General features: G+C 40.4%; 1 protein-coding gene across 4 annotated transcripts in view; it reads right to left on the reverse strand.

Moving 5' to 3' along the window:
- RBM27 (RNA binding motif protein 27) overlaps nucleotides 1-14827 on the reverse strand; it is a 78209-nt gene that overhangs the window by 34100 nt on the left and 29282 nt on the right. For 2 of the 4 annotated variants that reach the window (XM_037509008.2, XM_037509007.2), the window contains exons 8-10: nucleotides 13230-13364; nucleotides 2988-3152; nucleotides 991-1140 (exon numbers count right to left, since the gene is read on the reverse strand). In XM_037509008.2, the coding sequence (XP_037364905.1) occupies nucleotides 991-1140; nucleotides 2988-3152; nucleotides 13230-13364 (450 nt within the window). The remainder of the gene's footprint in view (nucleotides 1-990; nucleotides 1141-2987; nucleotides 3153-13229; nucleotides 13365-14827) is intronic. The other 2 variants (XM_037509010.1, XM_037509009.2) reach the window with 1 other exon arrangement.

The following is a 14827-nucleotide window of genomic DNA, read 5'->3' on the forward strand; positions in this document are numbered from 1 at the left end:
AGCCTCTGCAGTGAGGGTTCAATTCCTGGCCGGCTGAGGAAGATTCCCACATGGCGCGGGAGAACTCTCCGGTCATGCCTGCTACTCCCCTCAGCAGTGCTTTTGGTCTGTTTGCCCATTCTGTTCCCCACTCTGTCTCTGGTGAATCCTCTCACCTTCCAGCGCCTCTGGCCTGTACCCCAGCTATCGTATAAATAAAAAAAGAAAAAGAAAACCTCACTGTCAAATTTCTTTAAAAAAAAAAAAAAAAAAAATTGGAGGGCCTCCTCGGTGGCGCAGCGGTTGAGTGCAGGGTTGCGAAGTTGGCCGCAGCCTCTGCAGCGCCGGTTCAATCCCCAGCTGCTCCCCGGCCATCGCAGGAGGGTCCCACATGGCGCGCAGACCTCTCCTGCCGCCCGCTGCTCCCCTCAGCAGTGTACTTCGGTCCTTCTGCCTGCTCTGCTCCCTGCTCTGGCTCTGGTGAATTCTCTCACCCTCCCACACTTCTGACTGTACCCAGTGCTTGTATAAATAAATAAATAAATCTTTAAAAAAAAAAAAAAGAGCATTCCCCCCCCAAAAATGTATCCTTTAAAAAAAAAAAAAATTTGGAGGGGCCTCCCTGCAGTTGAGCGCCACATATGAAACTGTCCGCAGCCTCTGCAGAGCTGGTTCGATCTCGGTGGGCTGGCGAGGGCCCCCATGGCGAGCAGACCTCTCCTGTATTGCCCGCTGCTCCCCCTCAGCAGTGTATTTCAGTCAGTCTGCCTGTTCTGTTCTATGCTCTGTCTCCAGTGAATCCTCTCACCCTCCCACGCATCTGGCCTATACCCCGGTTCTTGTATAAATAAATAAATCTTAAAAAAAAAAAAAAAATGGAGATAAAGCTACACAAGATAAACACAATTTAAATCTTCAAAAGACGTAATATGTAAATACCTTTAGACCTTTGTGAGATCAGAAGTACTATACTCAACTATTATATAACATTTAGCAACAGAGAAAGTTCACCTCTTGGATTTGCATCCATATCTCCAGATGTTAGGCCAATGAGATTTGGGCGTTGTGTCTGTGTTCTTGAAAAGAACTGTCTGTACTGAGATCTACCAGAACTGGTAATACTAGGAGCTTCTGGGTTATAACCATCTGGTTCATATGTATCTGAGAGAAAACAAAGCAAAAAAGCACATACCAAATCAAAGAATGGTTAAATTATTTATTATAAAATAAGTAACTGTAAAAATGAATTTCCTTCAACAAATATAGTTCCATCAACCCATATACATTTTTTTCTTCTAAAGGTAAAGAAATAAAGATGCTTCTGTCACAAAACATTGATAAACAAATCCATTCTTAAATACCAATTAATTTCCAGATTCGGGGCCTCCCTGGTGGCGCAAGGAGTTAACACATAGCACTATGAAGCTATCCGCCACCACTGCAGCAGTTCGATCCCTGACCAGGGAGGTGACCCACATTGCACAGTAGACCTCTCCTGTCTTGCCCGCTGCTCCCCTTAGCCATGTATTTCTCTCAATCTGCCTGTTCTGCCCCCAACTCTGTCTCTGGTGAATGCTCTCACCCCCACCCCCGCGTCTCTGGCCTGCACCCCAGCTCTTGCATGCATAAATAAATCAATCTTCAGACAAAACTTTCCAGATTCACTTACTCATTTTTATCCTATAAATAACCCATCTAAACTTAAAAGTACACTTTTAAGAGAAATTTTCACATGCACAAAATTCCATATATGAAGGAGACTCTTTTGTTATGTCTCACCAATTTCTAGATACTCCCTTAATTAGGACGGAGGTAGGGGGCATCAATCTATTAATGTGGTTAACTGCACTTTATACTGTAGAAATAATAGCTGGCTTTATATGTTTTTATTTCAAACATTAAAATAAGTCTGTATTTATAAAAATAATCATTATCTTACTAACATACTCGTCACAATACAACTTTTATCAGGTTTTCTGTGTTTTCTCTACAATAAAAATTTAACTTTTAGAATTATAAAGCTAAATTAACACTTGTTAGTGATTAAAACAGAAGTTTTGAATCTGTTAATTTCCAAATGATATATATATCCTCTTCATCCTACATAAAATGAAAGAAGGGTTAAGACTAACTGAAGACACTGATTTTTACAATTGTGATTTAAAAGCCCTCAAGTCTCTTTTCTCCTTTATGTAAAAATTCCTTATGTACTTCCTATCATTTCAGCTATAAGATAAGGTATTCATATATATTACTGGTCAATTACTTCTATGATTCAGAGAATAGTATCAGCAAATCATGATAAAAGTTTTTCGTTACCAGTTGGTATTCTTGACAGAAAAGCTCCTATAATTAGGGCTGCAGAAAGTTTTATAGACATTATATAATCAAATGACCTTGGTTCTGTTATTCCTGGGAATACCAAAAAACTTTAATGTTCTTTAATTATGATGAATTAGTATCTAAAAGCCAAGTGAGAAATGTTTAAATCTTATGAGACAACCACAAAGCACTCCACAGATCTTCAATGGGAGGAAGGAATTTTCTTTTTAAGAATTACTATGCTATACAATAGTCCATACAACAAAGGGCAGAGGAGAAAAAGAAAAGTTCATCCATGATTAGCAAGAAACTAGATGCTTTTTGGTCTTGTCTAAAGGAAAAATTAATCTAGTTTTTCTTCTAATATATAATTAATTAGAAAACACTCAAGTAGATATCCTCTCCCTATCCACCTGATTAGAACTAGTTCAAGGAACTAGCATGACTTGTTACCGAGGTACTGAAAGTAAATACAGAGGACACCAGAGATGACAGACGCACAGGAGGCCTAATCATCTAGCAGCCACTAGGGACAAACCAAAGTAGTAGAAGAACAGAAAATACTACCATCTAAGAAATTTAATGGGAATTCGACAGCAAATCAGGATGCCAGGTCACCCACAAGGCTGGGCAGTTTATGGTACAAAAGATCAGGGAGGTGGATGGTCATCTGTAGCAAAGCTTACCTGGGACCAGAGGGGTAGGGCTGGAGACTGAGGTATGGTACCCAATGGAAGATCCCATGAGGTTTCGAGGTGGCACCAAACGAGCTGCCAGCAGAGGAGGCGGTGTCCCCAACTGAAGTCGCTCAGATGCAGCAGCGCCATGTTCACGAGAGTACATGGGCTGTCCTACAGAGGAAAGAATAGGAAGGCAACCGGGATTGAGAGGCACAGCTTCTCTTAGGGTAATGAATTCTTGCTGAGACTTTGAGCCAAGAACAGAAAAAATTACACCACCAAGAACAGTAGTAGAGAAAGATATTACTGAGATTCTTTCTAACTCAAGAAACAGACATGCAACTCGTTAGGATGCACTAAGGTATAAAGAAAAGAGTAAGAATTAGGGAGTATGACAGCAAACGTCTCCATTTGTTAAAATCTTAAAGGGAACAACTATTTGCTAATTTAACCCAAAAGTGAGCATCAAGTTATTAGACAAAGGAGCCCTGAGCTGCTTGTCAAGCAGTTTTGTTCTGTCATGAATATGCCTTCATGTGGCAGGAAGGCTGTTGCACAATTAGAAAAAAAAAGAAAACTAACATTCCTCCCCAAACTTAGATAATTTCATGTTTGTACAAAATATACTCCTATGTCTGGATAAAGAAAAGGAACAATAATAAAGAAACTTTAAATAGAAAAACCACTACAAACATACCCTCACGGAGAATAAGGAATATTCAAAAGGAAAAATTAAACAAGATAATAAAAATTTGTTATCCAGGAGCAGGTGGATAACAAATACAGAGAAAGGGGAAAAAAGGACACAAATCCCAGATAAACACATCAGCCACTGTACACAGGTAATTATCTCAGATGTTAAGAACCACTTTGTGAGAGTAAGTACATTCTGAGTTTATATATACCAATGCAAGAATATCAAACACAATGAAGTCAAATTTTACAGAAGTGGATTAAAAAGGACAAGGTATCAAGGAGCAAAACCTCTTTGGTTAGTCATTTAAATAGTCATTTAAATAGTCCTTTTCATTGACAACTCTAATGAGACCTACTTATAAGATTTAATCAACATGTTATGCTCACAGTCAGGCATTCATTAGATGGCAAAAGACAAAATAAAGCAAATTTAGAATATTTTTTACATCTTAAGAAATGTCATTGAAAGTTACAAAGCTCCTAAAGACTTTTCAAAATACCTTAATAGGACAAGCCACAAAGCAACCACTTAATTTCATGGTAAATGCAAAAGGGAAATAGAAGCTAAATTTCACTACCTTTCTCTTCCAAGGAGAAAGTGAGAAATAAATGTACATATAATTGTACATTTAACACTTATTCTTTCAAAATTTACAGTAAAAAAGAATTATGCAACCACTACGTTACAAAATCTCAAAGATCTGGAAGTAGTTTAAAGACTGACCTACTACAGAGAACTCCTTGGAGAATAAAGTAGTGTGCAAAGGAGAATAGTAAATGTAACCTCAGTCCTTATGACTATGATTTATGATATACCACTCAACGTAGCATGTATATTTAATTAATAATTCTCAAAGCAAATTTGAAAATAAAAAACTAGTTTGCACAATGTCCTTTTTTTTTTTTTTTTAAATATTTATTTTATTTATTTATACAAGCACTGGGTACAGTCAGAAGCACGGGAGGGTGAGAGAATTCACCAGAGCCAGAGCGGGGAGCAGAGCAGGCAGAAGGACCGAAGTACACTGCTGAGGGGAGCAGCGGGCGGCAGGAGAGGTCTGCGCGCCATATGGGACCCTCCTCCGGTGGCCGGTGAGCAGCCGGGGATCGAACCAGCGCTGCAGAGGCAGCGGGCAGCTTCGCAAACCAGCATTCAACCGCTGCGCCACCGGGGAGGCCCTGCACAATGTCCTTTTTGAAACAAATGACAAAGAGCATGTATTCAAACACTTCAGAGGGCCTCCCTGGTGGTGCAAGGGTTAAGACGCAACCCATGAAGCTGTCTGCAGCCTCTCCAACACGAGTTCGATTCCCGGGCCTGCCAGGGAGCAGTTGCCCACATGGCGCAGCAGACCTCTCCTGACTCGCCTGCTGCTTCCCTCAGCAGTGTACTTTGGTTGATCTGCTTGTTCTGTTCCCCACTCTGTCTCTAGTGAATACACTCACCCCCCCCACCACACCTCTGGCCTAAACCCCAGCTCTTGTGTGCATCAATAAATAAATCTTAAAAAAAAAAAAAAAAAAAAAAAGCAAGCTGTTTATTCAAATGAAGTCTGATTTCCTAAACCTATTCAGACCACTGAACATTATTTCAAAAACAAACCATTTCTTAAATAAAAGACTGATTCTAGGTCTGAGCAGGAATTTTATAAGATGAGTCTGGTACCTTGATACACCTTATCCTTCCAGAAGGAAAATGGCTATCAAACAATAGCATGTCAAAAACAAATCAAAACAGGGCCTCCCCGGTGGCGCAGCGGTTGAGCGCTGGGCTGCGAAGCTCTTCAGCGCCAGTTCGATCCCCGGCTGCCAGGGCGAGGGTCCCACATGGTGTGCAGACCTCTCCTGCCGCCCGCTGCTCCCTTTAGCAGTGTACTTCGTCACTCGCCTGTTGTGCTCTGCTCTCCTCTCTGGCTCTGGTGAATTCTCTCACCCTCCCACACTTCTGACTGTACCCAGTGTTTGTATAAATAAATAAATAAATCTTTAAAAAAAAAAAAAACAAATCAAAACAATGGTAACCAAACCACCAGTAGGAACCAATATGAAGAGGCTACCAGTGATCAAAGGTTTTGAATATCAAAAAGGGCTGTAATAGGGAAAAAGGTAGCAAACATGTTAAATTTTCATGAGTTCATTATTCTGAAAACTGACAAATGAATGGAAACAAGCATTTATCTGGCCTTTCCTGTGAAAAACTGCATTTCACATTAACCTAGTGGTTAAAAATGAGAAGTTCTAATTTGTTGAATGCCAACCAATAAATGTAGAAGAAATCATAGAATCAGAACATCACACTTTTATAACCTATAAGGAAAACAGAAGACTTAGACAGTGATCACAAATAGCTGTTGAAACCATTACCAACTTGTAAAATGAGTGGGTCAGAATGAACACACCTATAAATGCTGAAAAATGTAACACAGAAAGACGACAGCTCAATATTGCGAACATTGTGATGTACTGCAGTATTAGTACATAGCCCCATCAATGAAATAGTCATGCTCCCCCAGACCCCCCAAAATTCCACATAGGAACTGAATTAACACTAGCTCCTCTAGCTCTTATCTCTAATTTACAGGAAATAGGGAGACAGAAATGTGCCAAGTTGAGAATGTGAAAAAATCCTTAAGGACAAATGGTCTGTTTCTTCAAAAACAAACAAAAAATTGTCAAGGAAAAAAATATGTAGGGGGAAGCAGTACAGATTTTTCAAGACTTAACAGACACAACAGCTAACCGTAGAATGTAGGGCCTCGCTCGTGGTCTACGGGTTAAGTCTCAGCACTACCACCATGAAAACCTGAGTTCAATTCCCAGCCAGGGAGCTAACCTACATATGGTGCAACAGATCTCTCCTCTCTCGCCCACTTCTTCCCTCGGCGGTATATTTCACAAGATCAAGCCTGCTCTGCTCCCCACTCTGCTTCTGGTGAATCCTCTTAACCCACCCCCCACCTCCGGCCTACACACCAGTTCTTCTATGCATAAATAAATAAATGAATGAATGAATAAATGTAATACATAACCCTGGATCCAGTTTTAAACAAATCAGCTGTAAAAGGAAATTTATGATACAATTATGAAATATGAATACTGACTGGATACTTGACAATAGTGAACTGTCATAAATTTTTTGTGAAGAATGATAAAATACTGTGATTGCATATGTATTTGTGCATACATGGGCACATGTATGTTGAATCCTTATCTTTTGGAGACACATAATAAAAAGCTTGCAAATGAAATGTTAACATTTGGGGTTTTTCAAAAATAATCGAATCAGAGATGAGTTAGAGATTAACCATACACAGGTAAATGTTCAAAGTGGTGAATGTGTAAATGAAGAAATACAAGCAAGACCTCCCGGTGGCACAAGTGGTTAAGACACAACCTATGCAGCACCGAGTTTGATCCCCCGGCCCACCAGGGAGCAACCCACATGGCAAAGCAGCCCTCTCCTGACTCGCCCACTGCTCCCCTCAGCATTGTACTTTGGTCAATCTGCCTGTTCTGTTCTCCACTCTCTCTCGTGAATCCCCTCACCCCCCACACCTCTGGCCTGTACCCCAGCTCTTGTATGCATACGTAAATAAATCTTAAAAAAAAAAAAAAAAAAAAAAAAAAACCAAGCAAAATGTAATTTGTTAAAAGTTACAAAAATGGTGAAGATGACCTAGTCACAATTTATAGTCACTCAATTTAGCTTTGGTCAGTGTAGGGAGTGACTGGGTAATTCCAAACCACAAACATCTCCAGTTTCACATTCCTGTCTTAAACTGTTCATGTATCTTACACGCCTGATAGCAACATTTTCACATTCATAATATGTTCAGTTGAGTCAGCTGACAACAGTCTTTATTCAAACTAAAATTTTAGTTATTCTTCATGATTTTTCTGATTTTTGTCTTCAAAAGTACTTACAGGGGGAAAAAAAACATAAGGTATATTTGAAACTAAAAGGTTCAATTTAGAAAAATAAAAGGCTACCTCTTCCAAATATTGACATTTTATTATATCTTCTCCTTTAGACTCCAAGGTCACTGGCACACCTTCTTGAGTTCTAGGACTTAAATGGTGCCTGGCATATAGCAGGAACTCAATAAAGAGTCACTTAAAAGAATTAAAGATTATTTACTTAAAGTAACCCAACGACAATTAAGTATTTCTTTGGATGAGAATCTGTATGTTGAAATGGGCACTATGACAACTAATCCAATATAAATCCAAATAAAACACAGGGGAGAAACTAAAGGCAGAAGATAGTCTATTGGAAACCAATTCACTCTTTTAGATATCAAAATCCTTCATTCTGCACAGAGAAATGTTAGAATTAAATGAGGAGCCTCAAGTTTAGGAATACAGTATTATAGTAACTTTATATAGCTGATAGCAAAAAAAGTTATTTTTTGAGGGATAAAGATAACTTACACAAATTTATTTGAAAACTGACAATTGCACATAGCCAGTATAATATACTTAGCAGTTATAAAATATTTGTACTATGTCTCTAAAGAAGCAGAGGAAACACACCAAATTTTAGATAGAAGGGTAAGTATACTTTAAAAAGGTCTTATGAAAACCAAAAAGATATTTAGAGTTGGTGACTTAAAATTTGAGTAGTGTTTAAGTACTTCAGAGGAAATAACTGATTTTAATGGGTATGTGATATTGCTTCTTTCCATGAAATACCAATTCATCTCATTATTCAAATCCTCTCAAAATATGTGACATTTTCACTCAACAAAAATGATAAAATTTCAAAGAGTTTTTTTCTCAGCTTTAACTTTTTTTTTAAAGATTTATTTATTTATTTATTTATTTATTTATTTATTTATTTATTTATGCATACATACATACAAGCACTGGGTACAGTCAGAAGCGTGGGATGGTGAGAGAATTCACCAGAGCCAGAGTGGAGAGCAGAACAGGCAGAGTGACAAAGTACACTGCTGAGGGGAGCAGCGGGTCTGTCGTGCCATGTGGGACCCTTGCCTGGAGGCTGGGGATGGAACCAGCACTTCAGAGGCTGCGGGCAGCTTCGCAGCCCAGCGCTCAACTGCTGCGCCACCAGTGGAGGCCCTCAGCTGTAACTTCTTAATATTAACTTTTAAATAGCATTATCAGGAGCCACACATACCCTCTCCAGTTTTACAAAGGGGTAGTTTCTTTTCCTTCTTTTAACATTCAATCGTTGTCTTTCAAAACAGGTAATAATTACAGACTAGAAGGTTTTATTTTTGGCAGAATTAGTTCCTTTATCACACTTGTGTTTCTGAGGCATTATGTTCATTTACTAACGGCAAAACAGATTTTGGCTTGGATTTTGTTGGTTTTTTAAAGATGTATTTTTCCCCACTATTAGATTTCTACTTTCTTCTAGAAGACTCATTTCTTACTGCTCATTTGTATATCTCCTATATTTAGCATTGATCAGCCTCCTAGTTTTACCTCCGAAAATTCAGATTTCATTTTTCTTTTACTTTGGGTTCCTGCTAACAAAACTCCACAACTTAGTATTGATTGATATACTTGTTATTCATGCATAAATTTTCTGCATTATGAATTAATAATTTTTAAAAGATTTACTTCTATTTATTTATGCATATAAGAACTGAGGTATAGGCCAGACGTGCAGGGGGTAGAAGGGTGAGAGGATTCACCAGAGACAGAGTGGAGAGCAGAGCAGGCTCTCCTGGATCTACTGGAATACACTAATGAAGGCAGCAATGGGCTAGACACCCATTGCACCTCTAGCTGCACCGTAGCTCCCTTGCTGGGTATCAAATTCACGCCACAGTGGCTGGCGATAGCTAGATAAAGTTGAGACCTTAACCCCTGCGCCACTAGGGAGGCCCTGAAGGATTCATCTTATGTCTCAAAGACAGTTTCATTTTATTTTTTTCCCAAGATTTATTTATTTAGGGCCTCCCCGGTGGCACAGCGGGTTGAGCGCCGCACTGTGAAGCTGTCAGCAGCCTCTGCAGCATGGGTTCGATCCCGGCCAGCCAGGGAGAAACCCACATGGCGCGGCAGACCCCTCCTGCCTCATCCGCTGTTTCCCTCAGCTGTGTCTTCGGTCCATCTGCCTGTTCTGCTCCCCACTCTGTCTCTGGTGAATTCTCTCACCCTCCTGCGTCTCTCAGTGTACCCCAGTTCTTGTATAAAAATATCTTAAAAAAAAAAAAGATTTATATATTTATGCATACAAGAACTGGGGTCTAGGCCAGCGAGGATTCACCAGAGAGAGTGAGGAACAGAACAGGCAGATTGACTGAAATACACTGCTGTCGGCAAGACCGGAGAGGTAGCTCCCTGATGCAGGTAGGTAGCTCCATGTAGGTAGCGTCATGTAGGTAGCTCCCTGATCAGCCTGTCCGTGGACTGAACTCATGCCACAGAGGCTGCAGAGAGCTTCACAGTGCTGTGCTTAACCCCTTGTGCCACCAGGGGGCTCCTCAAGGACAATTTTAAAAAACTTTAAAATTAAGTAAATCTATTACTGGGCCTCCCCAGTGGCACAGCAGTTGAGCGCTGGGCTGCAAAGCTGCCCGCAGCCTCCGCAGTGCCGGTTTGATCCCCGGCCGCCGGCAAGGGTCCCACATGGAGCGCAGACCTCTCCTGCCGCGCCCGCTGCTCCCCTCAGCAGTGTACTTCGTCAGCCTGTCTGTTCTGCTCCCTGCTCTGGCTCTGGTGAATTCTCTCACCTTCTCACGCTTCTGACTGTACCCAGTGCTTGTATAAATGAAATCTTAAAAAAAAAAAAAAAAAAAATCTATTACTGACCCATACTACAACAAAAAAATTTTTTTGAATGATTAAGATTGCTATTAAGTATTATCTAATAGGCTTTCAAATTCCTCTACAAATTTTAGAATCAAATTTTTAGCTTTTAAGAAAGTGGCTTATAGAGTTTTAAATCATCCAATATGTGTATTCTATAATTTTCAAAATATTCAGCTGCCAACAATTAAATCTCTATCAACACTGGTACTGCATGAAATACTATCTTTGGGGCCTCCCCTAGTGGTGCAGCGGTTGAGTGCAGTGCTGTGAAGCTGTCCACAGCCTCCGCAGCACCGGTTCAATCCCGGCTGGCCCGTGAGGGTCCCACATGGCGCAGCAGACCTCACTTGTCTCGCCAGCTGCTCCCCTCAGTATTGTGTTTCGTCAGTTTGCCTGTTCTGTTCCCTGCTCTGTCTCTGGTGAATCCTCTCACCCTCCCACGCATCTGGCCTGTACCCCAGTTCTTGTATAAATAAATAAATAAATAAATAAATAAATAAATAAATAAATAAATAAATAAGGAATGCTATATTTGAAAGCAGTAATTTACTAATGCAAATGGGAAGTTGTTACCTTTCATTGGTCTGAGGGAAAAATATAATTAATATTTCATAAAACAGGGCCTCCCTGGTGGTGCAAGGGATTAAGACATAGCTTATGAAGCTGTCCGCAGCCACGGCAGCACGAGTTCGATCCCCAGCCAGCCAGGGAACAATCCACATGGCACAGCAGACCTCTACCGTCTCCCCCGCTGCTCCCCTCAGCAGTGTGTTTCAGTCAGTCTGCCTGTTCTGTTCCCCACCTCTCTGGTGAATCTTCTCACACCTTGTACCTTTGGCCTACACCCCAGTTCTTGTACACATAAATAAGTAAAAATAAATCTTTTTTTTAAAAAAAGATGAAGGGCCTCCCCGGTGGCGCAGCGGTTGGGCGCTGGGTTGCGAAGCTGCCCGCAGCCTCTGCAGCGCCAGTTCGATCCCCGGCTGCTCCCCGGCCACCAGAGGAGGGTCCCACATGGCCGCAGACCTCTCCTGCCGCCCGCTGCTCCCCTCAGCAGTGTACTTCGGTCCTTCTGCCTGCTCTGCTCCCCGCTCTGGCTCTGGTGAATTCTCTCACCCTCCCGCGCTTGTGACTGTACCCATTGCTTGTATGAATAAATAAAATGTTTTTAAAAATAAATAAATAAATAAATAAAATAAAAAAAGATGAAACTGAGGGGTTAAGTAACCTGTCCAAGGTCTCAATAATAAATGATGGAAAAAGGATTTTAAAATATGCCTAAACACTTGTTGAATTTAACTCTCCAAGACATGACAAAGATGAAGAAAAGTTTAGGAGGCAAAAGAAACTGTTTTGACAAGTACTGTTAACATAAAAGATGAATGTATCCACACTCTTGGAAAAAAAAATCTCACTCCCTGACATTTTTAACGACAATAAAGACCTTATTTTTACGTTTTTTGAGAAAGGAGTTTAAGCTTCAGTAAATTGAAAGTATAAGCTTTAGTAAATTAAAAACAAAATTTGAGGGCCTCCCCGGTGGCGCAGCGGTTGAGCGCTGGGTTGCGAAGCTGCCCGCGGCCTCTGCAGCACCGGTTCGATCCCTGGCTGCTCCCCGGCCACCGGAGGAGGGTCCCACATGGCGCGCAGACCTCTCCTGCCGCCCGCTGCTCCCCGCAGCAGTGTACTTCAGTCCTTCTGCCTGCTCTGCTCCCCGCTCTGGCTCTGGTGAATTCTCTCACCCTCCCGCACTTCTGACTGTACCCAGTGCATGTATAAACAAACAAACAAACAAACAAATAAACATGCCTCTATAAAAAAAAAAAAAAAAACCTTAAAAAAAAAAATTTGAAAAATCCAAGAAATAAGAGAATTGGAATTTAAGGAAAACATTAAACATAATGCGCTGGCCACCCTGGTGGTGCAGGAGTTAAAGTCTCAGTGCTATCAAGCTATCACCAACCACTGTGGCCTGAGTTCAATCCTTAGCCACGGAGCTGACCCCCATGGCGCAGCAGATCTCTACTGCCTTGCCTGCTGCTCCCCTCAGCAGTGTATTTCAGTAGATCTGCCTGTTCTGTTCCCCACTCTGGTGAATCCTCCCACTGCTGCGCCCCCTCCACCCCTGGCACCTCGCCTACACCCCAGTTCTTGTATGCATAAATAAAATAAATCATTAAATAAAACTTACAATAACCTAACCACTAAATATTATAGTTCATCATTTTAAATAATTTAATTGATTTGCCATTTTTTTACATAACTGAAAAATTTGGGGAGTACAACTTCACAATTCAACATGTGCACATGCTTCACCAAAGTTCCAGTGCCAATACAATGTCATGTTAATATTAGTTTAAATGACGCTATCTTCACTTCAGCATACAGGTAACATCATTATTAACAATATTTTATTTGACTCTTAGAAGATAAAACCTTATGTTTTAGAAACTCATTCAGAGGAACAATTTTTCAACAGAAGTTTAGAAATAAAATGACTTTAGAAGACACTGTATTTTGCTACATCAGAGTAGACTTCTTTAAAACAGAAATTCTTGCCTTTCCCAATATCACACAAAATCATAATATAGCTAACCTGTATTTTATACAGCATAATCTCAAAGAAAATTGCCTTGTGAACACAACATAATCTTTATAAGCCACAGTCCCTGAAAAGAGATATTTAACTATCTATTTTTTTAACAGAGTAACCAAATAGGAGAAAACTTGGCTTTTCTATTTTTAAGTCAAACAACAATTACTTACGTTCTGATACTGTATAAAGGAGGTTCTGGGGTAAAGGAGGAGGTAGTCTTGCTCCCACTGGTGCAAGATTGGGGACTGTACTTGTCCCAGGCTGGTCACGGTTGTTTATCAAACTTGACTGTGTTATGGGTGGTCCTAAAAACACAAGTGAAAGGTAGGGTATTATAGTTTCTACTTGATACTAATTACCTACTTTGGCTGAGAACAGAATTAAGGAATTTGATATATGTAATTGCTTAAGCACTGTGAGCTGCATAATTAATTAAAAATGACATCTTAGTTCTAGAACAGACAAAACTTATCCCGGAAGAAAATAGCAGAACTGATTGCCTCAGGGATTGAGGTGGAAAATAGCGGGGAAGGGACTTGAACAAACTTTCTGGGGTGACGTTATGTTCTACAGACATGTTTAAGTTGATGTCTGCAATGAGCTATGCATGAAATGAATCAAAAATTAAAATGGCATGTAATAATCCAAATGTATATAGTAAAATGTTAACTGCAGAAACTGAATGATGAGTATATGGATGATCAACATATAATACTTTCAACTTTTCTGTTTCCTTGAAATTTTTCATAGGAATACATGGGGAAATGATAGGATTCACATTAAATTTTCCATATAAATTCATGGTAACAGTATTTCTAGACCCCAAAAATAACCTACCAAATCCTACCAAATAGGAACCTCCTCTTTTCAGACAGTAGGAGAAACTGTATATAAAGATGCTTTTTTATCTGAGGAATAAAATCTCAGGCTTCATTTACACCACTTTTGTCACAATATTAAGCATTCACAAACACTGAGTTAAAAGAGCCATATTTCTATTGACCAAATTTAAGCATGACTCCAAATCTTTATTAACTTGAAATATGTTCCGTAAGGATGCTACTGCACAAATAAAAGGTGATAGGTACAAAGATCATGCTAAATGACTTCTGAACATCTTATAAGGCTATAATTTCAAAATGTAAAGTTTTAAAAAAGAAAATTTTTAAAGTATTGTTTAGGGCCTCCCCGGTGGCGCAGCGGTTGAGCGCTGGGTTGCGAAGCTGCCCGCAGCCTCAGTAGCACCGGTTTGATCCCCGGCTGCTCCCCGGCCACGGGAGGAGGGTCCCGCATGGCACGTAGACCTCTCCTGCCGCCCGCTGCTCCCCTCAGCAGTGTACTTTGGTCCTTCTGCCTGCTCTGCTCCCTACTCTGGCTCTGGTGAATTCTCTCACCCTCCTGCGCTTCTGACTGTACCCAGTGCTTGTATAAATAATAAATAAATAAATCTTTAACAATAACAACAAAAAAGTATTGCTTAAATAATATGAATGACAATCATTCTTAATATCTGTGATCACTTAACAATGTTAAATTTCTTCAAGTAAATTTTCTTATGTGTTTAGAAATATCCTTTAGAATTTTAGATACAGGGCCTCCTTGGTGGCATAGGGGTTAAAGTCTCAGCACTTCCAAGCTATCACCAAACATTGCAGCATGTGTTCGATCCCCAGCCGGGGAGCTGACCCACATGGCACAGCAGACCTCTCCTGACTCGCCCACTGCTCCCATCAGCAGTGTGTTTCAGTAGGCCCGCCTGTTCTGCTCC

This window comes from Talpa occidentalis, unplaced genomic scaffold (assembly GCF_014898055.3).
Source record: "Talpa occidentalis isolate TD23 unplaced genomic scaffold, MPIMG_talOcc4v2.1 talOcc4.13, whole genome shotgun sequence".
NCBI lineage: Eukaryota > Metazoa > Chordata > Mammalia > Eulipotyphla > Talpidae > Talpa > Talpa occidentalis.